Source organism: Acipenser ruthenus, chromosome 20, assembly GCF_902713425.1.
Source record: "Acipenser ruthenus chromosome 20, fAciRut3.2 maternal haplotype, whole genome shotgun sequence".
In the NCBI taxonomy this organism is placed as follows: domain Eukaryota; kingdom Metazoa; phylum Chordata; class Actinopteri; order Acipenseriformes; family Acipenseridae; genus Acipenser; species Acipenser ruthenus.
In genome coordinates this window covers 16,929,797-16,949,336 of record NC_081208.1, presented here as the reverse complement: position 1 = coordinate 16,949,336, position 19,540 = coordinate 16,929,797, and the positions used below count along the sequence as shown (strand labels likewise).

At 40.2% G+C, this 19,540-nt stretch overlaps 2 protein-coding genes across 2 annotated transcripts; both read left to right on the top strand.

The window, feature by feature from the left end:
* Nucleotides 1-1,990: 1,990 nt before the first annotated feature.
* LOC117425204 (tumor necrosis factor receptor superfamily member 3-like) lies at nt 1,991-17,023 on the top strand. The gene is made up of 11 exons (XM_058994039.1): nt 1,991-2,657; nt 4,049-4,529; nt 4,940-5,030; nt 5,802-5,921; nt 6,208-6,363; nt 10,538-10,631; nt 10,774-10,862; nt 11,470-11,580; nt 12,209-12,231; nt 12,941-13,178; nt 14,364-17,023. The coding sequence occupies exons 2-11, from the start codon at nt 4,455-4,457 to the stop codon at nt 14,639-14,641; spliced, it is 1,275 nt and encodes a 424-aa protein (XP_058850022.1). The 5' UTR covers nt 1,991-2,657; nt 4,049-4,454; the 3' UTR covers nt 14,642-17,023.
* A 1,395-nt stretch (nt 17,024-18,418) lies between these two features.
* LOC117425256 (histone H1-like) lies at nt 18,419-19,248 on the top strand. Its single transcript, XM_058994046.1, has one exon. The coding sequence runs from the start codon at nt 18,597-18,599 to the stop codon at nt 19,212-19,214; it is 618 nt and encodes a 205-aa protein (XP_058850029.1). The 5' UTR covers nt 18,419-18,596; the 3' UTR covers nt 19,215-19,248.
* The last annotated feature ends 292 nt before the right edge of the window (nt 19,249-19,540 follow it).

Genomic DNA, 19,540 nt, shown 5'->3' with positions numbered 1-19,540 from the left:
ATATATATATATATATATATAATTTTTATTTTACCAGTCTTAAGCTTTCAATGTTTTTGCATTTATATATATAGAAATTATATTTTCTTTTGCATTATAAATATTGAAAAAAAAAATCCCAAAGCTTAATTTAAGAATTGAAAACAACATACCTCTTATTTCTTCATATGAAGTGAGTTCTTATAAGCTGTAAAGTATGCTCAACAGTTTGATTATTTTTATTATATTGTTTTGTCAGTCTGTCAAAATTCCACCCATGTTTGGGGGTAAAATGAAGAATGAACCCCCTGGGTCCTGCTTTGATTGCTTCTGAATGGAGAGTATTTGGGGGTGCCACTGCACCTGAGGGGACGGCTTGCTTGATCATGCATTAAAAATCTTTTGTATGTATTTGAAGAGCAGATGATGATCTAGTCAGCGATACCAAGATGTTGCTTGAAAAAGAAAGAGAGGAAGAAAGGGCTCTGAGCAGTGGGGTCCACAGGGGGCAACACAATAATTTGAAAAATTAGAAAATAACCAATAGTACACAGTGTCAGTATTGAAAAACAGAACTTTTAGTTCTATCAGCTGCCCTCCAAATGGGATGACACTTGGTACAGACATTCCTTAGGAGCTGGGCAGCAGCGGTAGATGTAGTAAAGCACAGAGAAGATAATGAACCAGCCCCTGCTCAGAGTTTACTGCTTTGGTATCCCCCTGGTAAAAGCACAGCACAGTAAAGCACAGAGAAGATGATGAACCAGCCTGACAGCAAACAGTCTGACAGCCACATATGCCTTTACTTAGGTGCTATTTTAATACAATGCTAAACGTGTACAATGTATTCCTATTTTTAAAATCTAATAAAATTAGAGTAATCTGACATTGTCTGTTTGCAATCTTTATTTCAATCCATTGTAACTGCAGTGTGAGATCACTAGACTATTATTCAGCAGGTTTCATTTGACTTTATGAAGCAAAATGAGTTAATTGTATATAGTGATGCAAAACGTTTGGCCAGAGCTCTAGACTGCATTGGCATTACACTATTATTGCAGTTTAAGATCACTACACTTGATTGAACCAAAATTACACTGTAGCTGCAGTTCAAAATCACTAGACTATACTAGAATTACTGTACGTTGTAAGTGGAGTTTGAGATCACTAGACTAGACCGGACTGGAATTACATTGTAACTGCAGTTTAAGATCACTAGACTAGACTGGACTGGAATTACATTGTAACTGCAGTTTAAGATCACTTGACTAGACTGCACTAGAATTACATTGTACTGCAGTTTGAGATCACTAGACTAGACTACTGGAATTACATTGAAACTGCCGTTTAAGATCACTAGACTAGACTGGACTGGAATTACATTGTAACTGCAGTTTAAGATCACTTGACTAGACTGCACTAGAATTACATTGTACTGCAGTTTGAGATCACTAGACTAGACTACTGGAATTACATTGAAACTGCAGTTTAAGATCACTAGACTAGACTGTCTGTCTAGTTCTCATTACAGTGACAGATAACTTCAAGGAGGGAGGAAGATTGTGTGCCTGCCTGCCTACAGCTAATACAACCTGAGGGAATGCAAAACAAACTGGACAGGAAACGATGTTTTTTCTCCAATAGCAGTGTTCACCCACAAGAAGCTAAGATAAACACGCAGTCAGCATTCGACCAGGGAATATATCGTATATTAGGGGAAAATCAAACATGACCATTTCGGCTTAAGACTTCTAACATAATAGGGTTAAAAAATACATCATATAGCTTAGCATGGTAATGCGACCGAGTGAATTTCCCGAGTATATCGCTGCAGAACGAAGGCTCCCACAGGATGGTGTTGCGTAATTTACGTACTGCCTTTATTGACCTTCGTGACCATAATACCACACGAACATTAGGATTAGGGTTAGGTTATTGTTATGAAATAAACTTCGTTTTAGTACCTACATTTATCACCCTTATCATGTGATCGGGCTGTAGCGTAAAATGATGACGTGACAAGACGCGCTTCGCTCTGCAGCAATACCCCTCTCGAACTTCGGAAGAAAACTAGATCACATGTTTGCTCTCATTTCGAGGAAGTATAGTTCCCAGCAACGGAGGCGCCCAAATCTCTTTTTTTTTACACTGAGCAAAAACGAAACGTAAAATACTCGATAAACAACGTAGGCTACTAACAGCGGGCAGTGTTTAATTGAGGGGTCGTGCGGCCTACCAAAATGTGTCGTCGAATTCAAACGTATTTTTCATAATTAGTATTTTTTTTTAAGACAACCGATACGTCTGATTATTCATTTTGGATAATAAGAAGAAAGACACCGTCTCATTTTGAGACAGGTTTGGAGTTTTACTTCTAAAAAAAGAAAATGTAATGTAGGCCTACCAGAATGGACAGAGGTCAATTTTAAAAAAAAACTAGCTTGTCGTACGAGCAACATGATTAATTAAATCAAAATGAAAATTTGACAGATGGGGATTATCTGTATATGTGACGCGGGGTATTGAACTGCTATCCGGGGCTTGAGTGGTCAAGGTAGAGTTGGAATAGTACTGTGACCTTCGTATTTTTTTTATTTTTTATGTCAGCGTGAAAATATAGACTTCACAACGTTTGAGATTAAGGTGCTGCTTTTCAACCACTGTAAGAGGAAATACCGGTAAGAAGCTGTAATAATATTAATAGGTAACATTTAAATTGTAAGTTTATGTTAATGAAATGACCGTGTATTTACTTCGTCGTAATTGAGATGTGTCGAAATATGAGCTGATATTGTGGCCGATACTTTAGATAATATATTAATATATTTTGTTTTGTTGAAATATTTATGTATAACAATTTAATAGATTTTTTTTATTATTTATTTTTTATTTTTTGCCTGATCTATAAGATTTTGATTTCTATTATAATCTCCAATACTGCAAGTCGTAGCAGGTTCATGCCTATTCTGTTAATCTAATGGGCTCACAAGTGACATATATTTGGACAGTGTGCATAACCCTCCTAAGGTATTGTGGAGATGGATGTAAGGGACACTTTACAGTTGTGCATGTCACTGGGGAATCGCTTGTTCAAGTTATTCAGTCAGGTAATCCACGCGTGTCTGTGTATCTAACTGACCGGTTGTGCTGGATGTCACACAGACATTTCCACAGCTAGCCAGAGAATTGCATATCTGATTTTGATGAAACTTAATAAGGACATTATGTAGTACAAAATATTGAGAACTTCTTCAGTCTGAGTTTATATGGGGCTGTCCTGACCTAATGTACATAAACACATTATATTCTCTATGTATGTATGTATGTATGTACAGCTATTGTAAACATTTTTGCATCACCTAGAATTTTAGGATTGTGACATGATTACAAAAAAAAAGAAAAAGAAAAACTATATTAACATAATTTAGATATTTTATTTAACATCATGTAAAAAGAAACTACAAAATGATATCGCAAAAGACTACCGGAAACCATAATAGTATTTCAGTATTTCATGTTGGATTTCGAAATGTCACATTTCTCAATTTTGGTCAGTTTTTCATTACGTATATGGAAAATTACAAAGCGGTATGTAATTCAATATGCTAATGTAACATTATTCAGCAGGTTTCATTTGACTTTATGAAGCTAAATGAGTTAATTCTGTAGGGTGATGCTAAACTTTTGGCCAGAGCAGTATGTAGGTTTGTATGTATATATGTACAGCCCTGGTGAGGGTACAGTATGTGTGTATTACTAACAGACTGCTTGTTTTTTATTTCATTTTTAATCAGCCCCCACAAAATGTCACATTTCTCAATTTTGGTCAGTTTTTCATTACGTATATGGAAAATTACAAAGCGGTATGTAATTCAATATGCTAATGTAACATTATTCAGCAGGTTTCATTTGACTTTATGAAGCTAAATGAGTTAATTCTGTAGGGTGATGCTAAACTTTTGGCCAGAGCAGTATGTAGGTTTGTATGTATATATGTACAGCCCTGGTGAGGGTACAGTATGTGTGTATTACTAACAGACTGCTTGTTTTTTATTTCATTTTTAATCAGCCCCCAGCGGACACATTTTTGTCTTGGATCCTTCGACCTTGCCTTGTTGAGGCTGAAGTGCCTTGATCAGCTACATCCTCCCTCCTTCCAGTCTCTCTCCCTCCTCCTTCCCTCCTTCCCAGCCTGCCAGCCTCCTAGCTTCTCTGCCTCCCTCTCAGCCTCCTAGCCTCTCTCCATCCTCCTTCCCTCCCTCCCAGCCTGCCAGCCTCCTAGCTTCTCTGCCTCCCTCCCAGCCTCCTAGCCTCTCTCCCTCCTCCTTCCCTCCCTCCCAGCCTGCCAGCCTCCTAGCCTCTCTGCCTCCCTCCCAGCCTCCTAGCTTCTCTCCCTCCTACCTCCCTCCCTCCGAGCCTCCCAGCCTCCTAGCCTCTCTCCCTTCCTCCCAGCCTCCTCCCTCCCAGCTTCCACGATGTTTGGCTGTTTCTCCATTCACCTCTGCCTGTGGTTTTGGATTATGCTTGTAGCTGAGGCAGCTCCTGGGCAGGTGAGTTGTGAATGAACCTGCAAGCTGCTATCACTTGGCTTGAGGTGTAGATGCATGCACAGGTGTAGGTCCTGGCACAGAACAGGCTACAGGGAACAAACACAGTGATGCTAAATAAACAGACTCTGCCTATAGGGGGTGCTCAGGCTGCACATGGTTAATGGCCTGTGAGTGACATCACTGAGCTGAGAACTCTCTCACACAGCTTCAGAGCTGCTCATGGTTCATTAACCAACTGATGATATTAACATGAGGGCTTCAAAAGGCAGCACCCCCTATGGACAGTGCTTAGGTATTATTATTGCACCTATGGCCTGTTCAGTGCCAGGGTCCGTATTCATCTACATTTCAAACTGTTCTAGATGAGAATCCAGTTTCAGCAGTCTTTTTCCATTTTGTTTGTTTTGCAGATTTTTCCATATGTTCCAGAACATGGTTATTGTAGAGATTCAACAACAGAATATCTCTCTGATGGAGTGTGCTGCCGGAGGTGCGCGCCAGGTAATTGATGGCGTTCTTTAAACGTTGTTTTGAGTGTCGGGGAGAGAGAGGAGAGGAGAGAAAGAAAGGGGAGGGGGAGTAGAGAGGGAGCAGAGGAGAGGATAGAAAGTAAGAGGAGGGGGAGGAGAGGGAAGGCAGAAAGAAAGGAGAGAGGTCGGGGAGAGAGGAAGTGTCATAGATAGTGTTTTTAAGCTTGATAAAAATGCTTAATAATAATAATAATAATAATAATAATAATAATGCATTTTACATATGTAGACAACTGCTTGTCCAACAGTGATGTTGGACAAGCTATTGAGACTATAACATTCTCGGGTGTGGGGAGGCTCTCTGTTTGTCAAACTTCCATTCTGTACATTATCAAAAGAAGCGCTTGTCCAAATGTGATGAAATGTGCCGTCAGCCTTCTTTAGTTTTGTTAATGAGAGTATCACAGCAATGACTCCCATTGCATAGCAGTGTGATCCATTCCTGGCTTTACTGTTAGTGTAATAAGACACACCTGAGCTTGTTACCTACACACTGGGGTTAATCAAGCTCGTAGTAAAACCTGGAATGGATGAAACTGCTGTGCAATAGGAGTCTTTTATCCATCCCTGAAGTATGGAGCCTGTTTGTGTTGCATGTTAGAGTTTTGCATATATATAGAGAAGCGCTTGCCTGATTGTGACAAAACTTGCCGAGTACCTTCTTTAGCTCATGGTATTGAGAGTATTGGTACCTGTGTGTGGGTCTCTGTCTCTCTCTAACAGCCTTGTTCTCTGTATTCAGGTCAATTTGCAATTCACAAATGCACAGCCACGTCCGATACTCATTGCAGCAGTTGTCCAGAAAACACTTTCACTGAACTCTATAACTATGCATCCAACTGCAGGCTGTGCAGACCTTGTGGTAAGGAACATGGATTTTGAATCAAGTTTCTGTTCAATATGTGTCTGTTTGAGTCTCTGATGTGAATAACAGGATGTTAAGCTTTCAAAACTCTGCGTTGTTGGTCCCCTAATGCAGACCTTTAATTGAACTGATAGTTTGCTTAATTAGACCTTTTTCTAATTGTTTTGAGCACTTAAACAGTTGCAGAGTTCGGGCCTGTCGCATGTGTCGTGATGCGGATCTGATCGCGACCTACATGTCGTGATGCGGGTCACATCATGTCCACTCCTCGTTTCTCTTGCAGAAGCTGGTCTGGTTGAGTTGTCCCCTTGCACCAAGACCAAGGGGAGCGTCTGTGTTTGTCCTGAAAACAGCATCTGTTTGGGAGTGCCGCCCTGGGAATGCGAGTCCTGTGAAGATCACGAACCATGCCAGCCTGGCACCTACACATCACAAAAAGGTAAAAAATAAGCTAAAAAAAACTGCTTTACCCAAACAAGCCTGCTGTAGGAAACTGCAGCCCAGTGTCCTCCATCTTGGCTCCAGATTCACTATTGTTTCCAAGCACAGCCGACTCCCTGCAAGAGCCAAAATGGCAGCTGTTTTCTACCCACCACCAATCTGCTGTAGATAGGCTTGAACCATGAAAATGTATTGCCCCAAATAAAACTTTTCACGACAGTCTTTCTGAATAAAATGCAGCTTCAATGGCAATGCAGACACACAGACAGTGGCAGCACAATGCAATGGTTCTAAATAATACTGAGGTTAGCACAAGCATAGGGCAGTAACAATGGGATGAAGCTGCCATTGGAAAAATGCGACCACAGTATCAGGGTTATCCTCAGGAATTCTGTACAGCCGGGTAGCAGAACATTATAGCCGGAAGCACTTAACGGATAAATAAACTTGTCTTACCTTAAATATATAATACGACAAAGAATTTGAATAATGCATTGTCTTTCGTTGACTATCTGGTTGCTCTTTTTTATGTTCTACATTCTTTTTCATGTTTTTTTATTATGGTAAATTACCGTGCTTATTTAGGCACTCTACGATTTGACTGGGGAAAGATAACGTAGGGTTATTGGAGTTCACAAAAAAAACGGTAACCTTTTCACTTCCTTTTTAGCTTAATTATTGAGCTTACAGTGCCTTGCGAAAGTATTCGGCCCCCTTGAACTTTGCGACCTTTTGCCACATTTCAGGCTTCAAACATAAAGATATGAAACTGTAATTTTTTGTGAAGAATCAACAAGAAGTGGGACACAATCATGAAGTGGAACGAAATTTATTGGATATTTCAAACTTTTTTAACAAATAAAAAACTGAAAAATTGGGCGTGCAAAATTATTCAGCCCCCTTAAGTTAATACTTTGTAGCGCCACCTTTTGCTGCGATTACAACTGTAAGTCGCTTGGGGTATGTCTCTATCAGTTTTGCACATCGAGAGAAATTTTTGCCCATTCCTCCTTGCAAAACAGCTCAAGCTCAGTGAGGTTGGATGGAGAGCATTTGTGAAAAGCAGTTTTCAGTCCTTTCCACAGATTCTCGATTGGATTCAGGTCTGGACTTTGACTTGGCCATTCTAACACCTGGATATGTTTATTTGTGAACCATTCCATTGTAGATTTTGCTTTATGTTTTGGATCATTGTCTTGTTGGAAGACAAATCTCCGTCCCAGTCTCAGGTCTTTTGCAGACTCCATCAGGTTTTCTTCCAGAATGGTCCTGTATTTGGCTCCATCCATCTTCCCATCAATTTTAACCATCTTCCCTGTCCCTGCTGAAGAAAAGCAGGCCCAAACCATGATGCTGCCACCACCATGTTTGACAGTGGGGATGGTGTGTTCAGGGTGATGAGCTGTGTTGCTTTTACGCCAAACATAACGTTTTGCATTGTTGCCAAAAAGTTCGATTTTGGTTTCATCTGACCAGAGCACCTTCTTCCACATGTTTGGTGTGTCTCCCAGGTGGCTTGTGGCAAACTGTAAACGACACTTTTTATGGATATCTTAAGAAATGGCTTTCTTCTTGCCACTCTTCCATAAAGGCCAGATTTGTGCAGTATACGACTGATTGTTGTCCTATGGACAGAGTCTCCCACCTCAGCTGTAGATCTCTGCAGTTCATCCAGAGTGATCATGGGCCTCTTGGCTGCATCTCTGATCAGTCTTCTCCTTGTATGAGCTGAAAGTTTAGAGGGACGGCCAGGTCTTGGTAGATTTGCAGTGGTCTGATACTCCTTCCATTTCAATATTATCGCTTGCACAGTGCTCCTTGGGATGTTTAAAGCTTGGGAAATCTTTTTGTATCCAAATCCGCCTTTAAACTTCTCTACAACAGTATCTTGGACCTGCCTGGTGTGTTCCTTGTTCTTCATGATGCTCTCTGCGCTTTAAACGGACCTCTGAGACTATCACAGTGCAGGTGCATTTATACGGAGACTTGATTACACACAGGTGGATTCTATTTATCATCATTAGTCATTTAGGTCAACATTGGATCATTCAGAGATCCTCACTGAACTTCTGGAGAGAGTTTGCTGCACTGAAAGTAAAGGGGCTGAATAATTTTGCACGCCCAATTTTTCAGTTTTTTATTTGTTAAAAAAGTTTGAAATATTCAATAAATTTCGTTCCACTTCATGATTGTGTCCCACTTGTTGTTGATTCTTCACAAAAAATTACAGTTTCATATCTTTATGTTTGAAGCCTGAAATGTGGCAAAAGGTCGCAAAGTTCAAGGGGGCCGAATACTTTCGCAAGGCACTGTATTGCTTCATTTAAATTATTTTCTTTGTTTTCAGGGCATTTTGTTAATGCACATCTGTTTTTGTTTTTCGCTGTTCTACATTTTTTTTTACACAACAGTACTCGCACACATTTGGTCACCATCATAACTGTTGCATGAAACTGGAGTGTAATAATCCAGCACCTCTGCACTTAATGTCAGCTGACAAGTGTTCAGCTGATATCCCATCACGCTTTTCTTCTTAAAGGCATACAGCCTCTATACATGAACCCCCAATATCTCTCACAAGCACCTGGGTACATATTTTTACGATATCATGACAAAAAGAATGCGCTTTTTTTTGTGCATGTGTATAGCTATTATGTACTATATCATCTTACAGTACAATAATACGACAAAAAATGGACTGAATGATAATACCCGAAAATAATCTTAATATTTTTAATAAAGTAGCCGGTGCAATTATAGTATTAGGTGTTGGATTGCGCAGATCGCCGGCTTATTTTGAAAACGCTGCATTCATTGTCACTTTTTGCTTTGAAAATAATCAATTTATTTTTTTAGCAGTCATTTGAATGTTTTAGCCTCTCAAAGTGCTTAACACAGAAAACCCGCCCCTTCAACTCTCTGATTGGTTAAATGCTGTGTCAAGATGTAACACAGCTGTCATGTGGTTCTAAGATTTTGTTTTTACCCAGCAGCGTGCAAGTAATCTCGTCTGCTAGAAGCGCAGTCAATCCTTATTGTTAAAGGCACAGTAGCGTCTGCAAGACGGGCGGATCGAGTTTTTTCAGCCAGGCGGCGACATCCTGGGGAGAACCCTGACTATGCTAACTATACCCTTCCCAAATGATCTTCACTGGCAATGCAGACACACAGACAGCGGCACTACAATGCCAATGCAATAATGGTTCTGTATTATACTGAGGGGGTATGAGGTGTTGTCTTCTTGCAGTTTAGTTTTTCAGAAGCAATTTCAAGTGAAATAGTTGTGTACAGCAGGGATAGAAATAAGACTCCTTTTGCATGTTAGTTTCACCCATTCCAGGTTTTACTACAAGCTTGATTAGCCCCAGTGCAGAGGTAACAAGCTCAGGTGTTTCTAATTTAGGGATGTGCATCGGAAGTGTCTTCACAACACAGTACGTGTCATGGTATAGTAATCTTATCTATAGAACATCAAAATGACACAATTATTGTCCTTTTTAATAGTGCAAGTGTTTGGAATAAAATGTGTTTTGGTCCAATAAGATTCCCATGCTGCTTTGCTTTTGTTTTTAATTTATCTTTAAAATAATATGATTTAATACAAAATTACAAACACTGATAATAATAATAAGAATAATACAAATCTATACAACTGCAGTTTTTGGAAACAAACATTTTAGAAAACGATTATGTTTGATCAATTTTAACAAAGAAAAAAGGGAGTTCTCTAAATGGAGATTCATTTGAAATCTTGTAGGTGAATGCTGCCCTCCGTGGCTCTTGCTTGAGCTCTTGTTTTACATACCGGTATAATTCAGGAATAGATTCACAAATATCAGGACTGCTGAGACGTGTGCACCTTGAATCCAAAGTATGTAATGAATTCCTTTTCCACAGCACTATAGGAACGCATATGAAATGCACTAGGGACTGCAAGTGCTGTTAGTACTCGCTTGTAATGTCGGCTTTTGAACACAGACACTGAGACTAAATCTGTGCATGAATATCGCTGTTTGCAGAACATCGATTTTGGCAGAGCGCAGTGTTTTTTTGCAAGACAAATCTCGGCACATCCCAGTCTTATTGGACTTAAACCAAGTAAAACCAGGAATGGATGGAACCGCTATGCAATGGGAGTCTCATTTCCATCCCTGTGATGTTATGTGTTGCAGGTGATTTGGAGCAGCACCCCAAGTGTTCCCCCTGCCCTACTGGCTTCTTCAATGACCGCCCATCTGTCACAGCGCACTGCTTCCAGCACAGCAAGTGAGTGGGACTGGCACTGCCACCAACCAGGCATTTGAGGGTTTTTTTTTTTGGATTGCATTACCTGCTCGGATCTCAGAAATAATTATTGATTCTTCTTCTTCTTTTAACACATTTTTGATTTTTATTTAATGCATTTCAGCTGTACAGAATTGGAGATGGTGCTTGCAAAACCCGGGACGTCCGAATCAAACGCTGTGTGCAAGGACCCCATGGTTGACAAGGATACCGGTAAATATGACAACGAGTTGTGTGGTTATTGTTATTTTATTTAATTTAAAGACACAAACGCACACACATACATTTTCATTGCAGTTTAAATTGACGGTTGACCACTGCAGACATGGAGCATTAAAAAGGGGCTGCATTGAGGTGCTTCCTTGGTTGTATATATCAGCTTTGTGTCTCTTTTTATCGAACAGATTTAATGACTTATGATGTGTTTCGAAGTGTCCGTTGGCTCCATCCAATCAAGTTGAAAGTGTGTTTCGTTCTCGCACCCTCTTTGCTGTGTCTGTCATACAAAGAGTGTAAGAGAATGCCAACTTGATTAGAGGCAGTCACCGAACACTTAGAAACAGATTCGAAGTCATTAACTAAAAAAAAAATACAGACAGTGTTAAATATAAATACGATAGTAACATATTGAATCTGTTTCTATAGAACCTGTTGTGGTTTAACCGTTTTGAATGCTTTGTCATTGGCACTCTTAAGTGTGAGATCTACACTCAGTGACATTATAACTGTAGCTGCTGCTCATAGGTTCCATAGGTTCAAACAGGTTTGTTTTGAGGCGTAAAGCTGTGACTGTAATGGATCACGCCTTGTTTGTTCTCAGGTTGGCTGGGGTCCGTGATTCTCCTGGCTGTCGTTGCCATGCTGGTCATTATTGCAGCCATCGCTGGCACCCTCTGCTATCTGATAAGGAAACAGCAGCACAGTGATAAAGGTAGAGGAGAAACGTGTTTGCAACATGTGATTCTGGTTTAAAGTGATTGGAACAAAATCATTCCAGAAATAATACTTGTCCTAAACGTGCAGTTTAGAAAGAAACACACGGTAAGCAAGCATCTATTTGTATTTGAATGTGGTACTACTGTTAAGTACAGCTGTCAGTTTGTGTTGTACTTCCTTGGTCATTTCAGCTGGAGGGTGAAATTGTCCCCACCCCTTCAATGGCTTCTTTCCTATCATTAACCAATCAGCTGCTGCTTCCCCTATTGACTGATATGACCCAGAACACACTGCTCGGGTGAAATGACCCAGGAAGTGCATGCATAACAGATGTTTTGAGAATAAGGCACAGCAGCTGAACTTTCTTTTAAGCTATTGCAGGACCTTCATACCTGTGTGCTGTGACATGTGTTTCTTTCAGAACTGCACTGTGGCGTAGCGTCCCGGGCCAGACTGGTCTGTCCCTTGAATTAGTACCCAGACACAGAAACTGCACTTCAGCTCTGGCCACTTCTATTATTTACAACCAAAACAAAAGACAGGAACAAAAACAAAAGCTGATTTGTTAAAAAAAAAAAAAAAAAAGGCTTAACAATGCAGTCTCTCTCTTTCCTCTCTTACAGACCACACCCCAGGCTCAGGCAAGGTAAGTCAGTTAAAAAGCATCCATACCCCCCCCTCCCCCCTTCCGTTTTTCTCCCTGATCCCTTCAGTGAATCTCCTTACTGCAGAGTCCTGCTTATTGCTAAAACTACCGTGTTTCTAGGAACTACAGCTCCCAGCATGACTCCACACTCACAGTAGCTGTGAGGGATGAGGGGGGCTGTATATTTTTTTTTTTACACAGGCAGCAGGTCTGATCATTGTTACAGGACTTAATTTGGAGTTTCACAGTTGCTGATACACTCTTGCGTGCAGCTGGATTGGGAATATTTCAAAATCTCTCAGGTGAAGCAAGGAATCGGACTAAAACAAATATATTATTGCTTAGAAAAGACTAGGGAGGGGCGGTGCTGAGGAGACACTGTTACACTGTTTAAACTGGGCATTGATTCAAGTTTTAGGTGTAATCACTCCAGAATGATTTCAAACCGGAACCCAAGCTCAGGACATTGTTCTGTTTTTAAATGCAGTGATTCGTAAGCGAGTCATTTTGTTTTCACATACAATGTAACCCGTTTCCACATTGCATTACCTGTCTGAACAAGGAACTGTTACAGTTAATAGTTTCTGAAAAATGTAATCCGATTCAGTAATGTTACCCCCCCAATGCTGATTAATGCTCTGTAAAATTAGCTGAGTCCTGTGGTTTATTGAACTCCCTGATTGATTCCTGTGTTTTTTCTTTCCTCCAGGACTCCGAGCAGTCCAGTTTACTGTCTCCAAGTGGAAGCGTAATCTCCTCGAACTCCAGCATCCCACAGTTCCCTGCTCCATCCGCAGGCTCACCCCCTCCCCCCATCGCTGTGCCTCATTCGCTGACTGCTCTGCAGGGGGCGGAGCATGAAACACACAACAGGGCTTTCATTGGTCTACAGGGTGGCAGGGAGGCAGGTCAACAGCAGAGGCTGTGTCGGCTTCCCTTCACTGGAGGTGAATCACTTTGATATGTAGAGAGAGAGAGGGCTTCTTGCCCCATCCAACTTGTGAAACTTTGTTCTTGTAAGCATTACAATGTAAGGTATGAATAGTTAGTAAATAGCGTTTTCTACTCTAAGCGTTATTTGTCAGATGTTTAAGAAAAAAATGCAAGAAAGGATACCCCTTGGTTAAATAATATTAAACTATATTCATGTAAGATGTGAAAACCTGTTTTAATATTTAGCGATTTCAAAATGAATAAGCTACTAGGGATGTGCACGTTTATAAGTTTTATAAATTTGGGTTAACTTAATAAAATGATAACTATATATATATATATATATATATATATATATATATATATATATATATATATATATATATATATATATATATATATATATATATACACATACACACATTCTGTAGTTTACAAGTAGGCTTGGCACCATGAAAATGATTAAAGAGCTGTTACAAGATTCTATCATAATCTCTCATTTAATATTAAACATCATATTAAAGGAACACTTTCATTAAATTAAACACAGAAAAGTACAGCTGATATCAAATAATAAGAAGCAGAGTCGTGGGCGGTGTGCACGTAAAACTGAATCAGAGTGAACAGGAAATTACCCTTAGAAAGTAGATAATTTTTAACTGTAATGTCCTGGCTATGCCAGTGAGAGATAGAATTGAAAAACAGCAAACATCTCTCTATCTAAGGAGAATTAGAAGAAGAAAAGTCATGACAGACTGAAAACTTGCTGTTTTAATAATTTGCTGCTTCGTTTTGGCTCCTGCTGCCTTCACACAGCGTGGTACAAATAGCTTGGTAGACCTCAAAACCTCAATTCACAAAAATCTGCTTCTAGAGTCTGAAAGGAATAGTGCGCCTGGTGAATTATGATCTGTGCCAAAACATCAGCAATAGTGTGACAGAGCAGAAGACGAAAAAAGAAACTTATGGAAGTGTGAATGGCATATAATAACCGTTATATTATGTTATTTAGAAACAAAGCTTTTTTTTTTTAACCAGATTAACTTAATGATGATAAAAAGCACTTTAGAGAATATACACACACTAGGATACTAAACAGGTTAGATATCAAGAACATTTGGATTATATAAAATATCCCTGTATTGATTGTCTTTAATATTTCTGTTTTCTCCCTTCTCTTGTCTCGCTTCGTCTCACAGAGATGAAGGTCAATGGAAATGTCTACATTTACAACGGTCCTGTCGTGAACCAGGCTTCTCCCAGCTCAGACCAGCGCAGGGACCCCAGCCCCCCTCCCAGCTCAGACCAGCGCAGGGACCCCAGCCCCCCTCCCAGCCCCTCTCCTGAAATCTCCCAGTTCAGGCTGCCAGTGCAGGAGGAGCGGTCTGCCGTACCAGTGCAGGAGCAGCAGGGGGCTCCACTGCAGGAGTCGGGGAAGGAGTTTCACATCACCATAGAGGAGACGAACTCGTACTGAGACTGAGATCTCTGAGATGTCCTTTGCCCGGATTGCTGTGTTCATGGGTCTGTGTAGCTGGATCAGTGCAGCCGCTGTGCTGAGGGACAAATCCGCTGTCACCAAGATCCCTCATCTTCCCAGTGCTTGTTGCTGAGTAGTTGCACACACTGCTCTTATAGGTCTGGGAGCGAATCGGAGTGACGCATTGCCTGACCACATAAAGTAGCACGCAGTTAATTTAACACTCTCCTTTTTTTTGGCCAGTTTGTTGAACATGTTTGAAGCATTATTGATCTCTAACAACAACAAAAAAAAACTCCTTTTGAGAAACTCACACACTAGCCCTGCGGCATCCAGACCTGATTTTCAGATCAGAACTTTCATCTAGCGAGTCTGAAAGATTCAAAATCAGGTTCCTTCATTTCCATCGGCAACAGATCTGAGATCAAACCAATTTCAGTTGGGATTGTCTGTGTGTGTATGTATTTCTGTCTGTCAGCCCCAGTGAGGATTTGCAGGCTGGCAGATGTTGATCTCTCCACACTGATGGTGGAAGTTTCCTAACGAGCACTCCGTGTGAAGGACGCTAGAGTGGTGGGGCTTAAATCCTGGACTAAAGAAAAAAAAAAAAAAAGGCTGAACATGAAGGTTGTGAATATATGATACTGTTGAAGAAATATTGGAGGCATATGAATGAATGCATAAATTGCAATTCTACAGAAACAAGATCCATACCGGATGGAAATAAGACTCCCATTGCATAGCTGTTTGATCCATTCCTGGTTTTACTATGAGTTTATTAAGACACACCTCAGCTTATTACCTCTACAGTGGGGCGAATCAAGCTCAGAGTAAAACCTGCAATGTGTGAAACTGCTCTGCAGTAGGAGTCTTATTTCCATCCCAGGATTTCTGTATAGTGTCTCCAGTTGCAGACTGCAGAAGGAACCAGCGGTAGGCAGCTCCATTTCGATACTGGGAACGAGAGGAGATTAAGTTTTACAGACTGGTGTTTTTGATTATCTCTTAAATATAAGCCCCCTTCAGAGGTTCAGTTTTATAATCCAGCATTATTGTACTCTATGCAAGGCTGTAAAACTACATCCAATGCAGTAAATGTTTGAACACAAGACACAAGGCTTGACTTAGTATTTATAGTCATCTACTTGTGTATTTATTTCAAATTTCGCATTGGTTTTCACACAAGGTATTCAATTACAGTGGTGTACATAATGCATCAAGATGTCAGAAAAAGTTTTTCAGGAAATAAACGACAAGGAAACACAAGATCTCCGGTTCAACGCTAAGTAAAATAGAACTATGTTTAGAATGTGCATTTCCCTTTACTGTATAAACCTTCAAAGCCTTAATTGTCTGTGTGTATACACATGTATAAGTATATTGAAAAGATGTGAATGCATTTGGAAGTACAGGTAAATAACCTGCACTGTAGTGACACTGTATTTGCTCTGCTTGTAAATTATTCATTATACAGCTATGGCCAAAGGTTTTGCAGCACCCTATAAAATGAAGTAATTTTGCTTCATAAAGTCGAAAGAAAACTTCTGAATAATATTGCATACCATTGCATACTGGTTTGTAGTTTTCCATATACAGGGTGATTAGAAAGTACGTTTACCACATCAATGATATGGCGTTTTGAATCACTTTCTAATCACCCTGTCCTTAATGAAAAACTGACAAAAATGTAATCATGTGAGATGTCTAACATGAAATACTGTACTACTATTGTGGCTTCTGGTAGACTTTTGCAACATCATTTTGTAGTTTCTTAGATTATGTGAAATTAAATGAAAGATCTAAATTATGTTCATATAATTTTTAATTTAATGATGTCTTAATCCTAAAATTCTAGGTGATGCAAAACGTTTGCCATAGCTGTATGTACTTACAGCAAAAACAGTATGATGAAGAAAATGACTTTGTTGAATACAGTGCTTGTTGTGTACAAGGATCCATCTTCATACCTAGAGCAACCATGACCAGTCAATGTGACTGGTGTATTAAAAACAACATAAATATTATAATGAAGGACAAACAATTGAATATATGTTGTAGTTTTATTCAGGAACGTCATCTAAAGCATCTACACAACCGAAACATTGTAAACAAACAGACATTTGAACAGAAATGTGTTTATATACAGACATTACATAACACGCAACCTCAAAAAATGGTAAAAAAATGAAATAAATATTTGAAAATAAATGTGTATATACACAGATATATGTTGTACATACAAAACTACAACTGTAAAAATGTTTTTAAATAAATGGGTTTATACTGCCTACATAACAAAGCGCACTTATGCAACCGAACCTATGTGTTTGTACACAGACATACCATAAATGACATGAATAAATAAACATTTGAACAGAATGGGCTTCATTTGCAATCATTTACAAAGTCTAAGTGCTGGCACAAATCACACAGATCCTGCGCTTTTCAAAATATACAGTGCACTTACCGCAGACTGTGGATTTGGCATAGCTATCAACAGTAACCCAGGTGATAGATTTGACAGCTAAACTTCTCTGTGTACTGTATTGAGCAGTGTTCAGCTCCACTCACCCCAAGTGTGAAAACACATTTCCTGCAGCCCCGAGCCTGCACTGTGAATACAAGAGTCAGGGCTGCTCTGTAGACCGAAGTCAGTTCTGTCTCTTCTCAGCACTAGCTCTGGAGATGAACGACTATGCATCAGATTCTATCTGCAAACACAGACAGCAAGCAGCCCCAATGCATAAGACCAGGAGAGCAACAGTGGAGTAAGTAGCATCTTCAGAAGAGTCTGTGCCACAGAACAGCTGACAAACCAGCCAGCTTCAGCACTGTTCAGGATACCGAGGGGTTCTGGTATAGATTGGTATTTACATGCAGTAAAACCTCTATTATACAAACTATTTGGGACTAGTTTGTATAATTGAATTATAACTGTTAAATTGTTTAGATGACTTTCCCAATCAAGAAGCCTCCTACAGCATCTCCTTTGTTTGCAGTAATACAGTAATGTGCTGGGCTGTAAATACCAGAGATTGAGGGCTGAATAGCTCATCTTCAACAGGGTACCAGGGTTACATTTCGAATAAAGAAATGGTTTCATCACATATACACAGGGATCACGTTAAATAAACAGGTCCTATTTTAATCATGCTACTGTATTACAACTAAAACACCAGAAGCAGCTTTAGATTTCATATACTTCATATCAATGCACCAATTATAAACGTGAACAGCTGTACTTGTTACAAAAAGAGTCTTTCAAAACAGTAGTGTTGATTTATAATATAGGTACATGTGAAGGGTTGTAAGTAAATTGTGTAAACTTTACAGATGAGCTTTAGTTGGAAAAATGGCAAGAGAGGAGTGGTTATATTTTGACGAATGAATTAGCAGGAGCTAATACTAAGGTCGGGGTGACAGAGTTTAGCAACCGCAGCAGCATGTTTCCCGGCAAGAAGCATGAGTCGCAGCTCTAAACAGGATGCGCTTTATTCGTTAGAAACAGGAAGGAGCCCTCGTATCGGAGGTAAACATGTAGTGGATTACAGTGCTCTGACGTCACTGAATACTGAGTGAAGATTTTTTTTTAGTGTTCCTGATTATGTTTTCATACTTGTTTTTATCTTGTTTTAAAATATTGTGCAAGAGACGGTTTGCTGTCCGTTTGTGCTAAAGTGTGCTAGAAACCTCTGACATAAAGACAATAAAGAATAGCATTTTACACGCTTTCTTAATTGCAATACATGCAGGGATGTTGGTTGCTGATTTCTGGTGGCTGCACCCAATTGCATCGCACTTTTAAACAGCTATTTTGTAATTTCCTTTACAATAAATGTAACAAAATGCGGTGTGAGAAACTCCATGTCGCAGAGGAATGGTGGGATCTCGTTTCTATATATGAAAACGAGGCGATGTTTCTCGTGATACATATTGCTAACACGAAGGTCGGATGGCAGAAACTGTACCAGCACCCGCCGCTGCTCCGGCCAAGGCTCCCAAGAAGAAGACAGCCGATTATAAGTCAAAGAAAACAGGAGCCAGCGTGTCCGAGCTGATCGTGAAGTCTGTGTCTGCCTCCAACGAGCGCAGCGGGCTCTCCCTGGCCGCGCTGAAGAAGGCTCTGGCAGCCGATGGCTACGATGTGGATAAGAACAACTCCCGGCTCAAGGTGGCAATTAAGAGCCTGGTAAGCAAGGAGACTCTGGTGCAGACCAAGGGCACCGGCGCTTCGGGGTCCTTCAAGATCAACAGAAAACAAGCTGAAGCCAAGGAGAAAGCCGCCAAGAAAAAGGCAGCACCGAAAGCCAAGAAACCCGCCGCAAAACAAACCACCGCTTCTGCAAAGAAAGCCAGAAAGCCAGCAGAAAAGAAGCCAGTCGCGGCAAAGAAGTCTCCCAAGAAAGCAAAGAAACCGGCAGTGGCAAAGAAAGCAGCCAAGAGCCCGAAAAAAGTGAAAGCTGTAAAACCTAAAAAGACAACGAAGAGCCCGAAGAAAGCAAAGGCAGCAAAGCCCAAGGTTGCAAAGCCTAGGGCTGTCAAAGCAAAGAAGACAGCGGCGAAGAAGTAACTCCCTGTCAGAATTCACTTCTGCAAACCCAAAGGCTCTTTTCAGAGCCACCACATCTTTCTAAAAAGAGCCCATATCCGATGTATTAGTTGATAGACACACACACACAATATGGGCGGAGGAATGTATGTTCTTGATTTAATCAAGCAAGCAGATAAACCAATGGATTTCTGCACACGTTCTCCTGAGCACGAAACAGCAGGAAATGTAACACAGGGTGTATTTGTTTGAAAACGTGTGCATTGAACTGCACTCAAAAAATCAATTTGTATCAGATACGAATGGCTTCATCTGTTGCAATCGGTTAATTGCACTGAAATGCTTAC

Coding starts and splice junctions, on each gene's coding strand:
- LOC117425256 (XM_058994046.1), top strand. CDS start 18,597: ATGGCAGAAACTGTACCAGCACCCGCCGCTGCTCCGGCCAAGGCTCCC.
- LOC117425204 (XM_058994039.1), top strand. CDS start 4,455: ATGTTTGGCTGTTTCTCCATTCACCTCTGCCTGTGGTTTTGGATTATG. Junction 6,364..10,537: donor CACCTACACATCACAAAAAG/GTAAAAAATAAG, acceptor TATGTGTTGCAG/GTGATTTGGAGCAGCACCCC. Junction 12,232..12,940: donor ACACCCCAGGCTCAGGCAAG/GTAAGTCAGTTA, acceptor TCTTTCCTCCAG/GACTCCGAGCAGTCCAGTTT.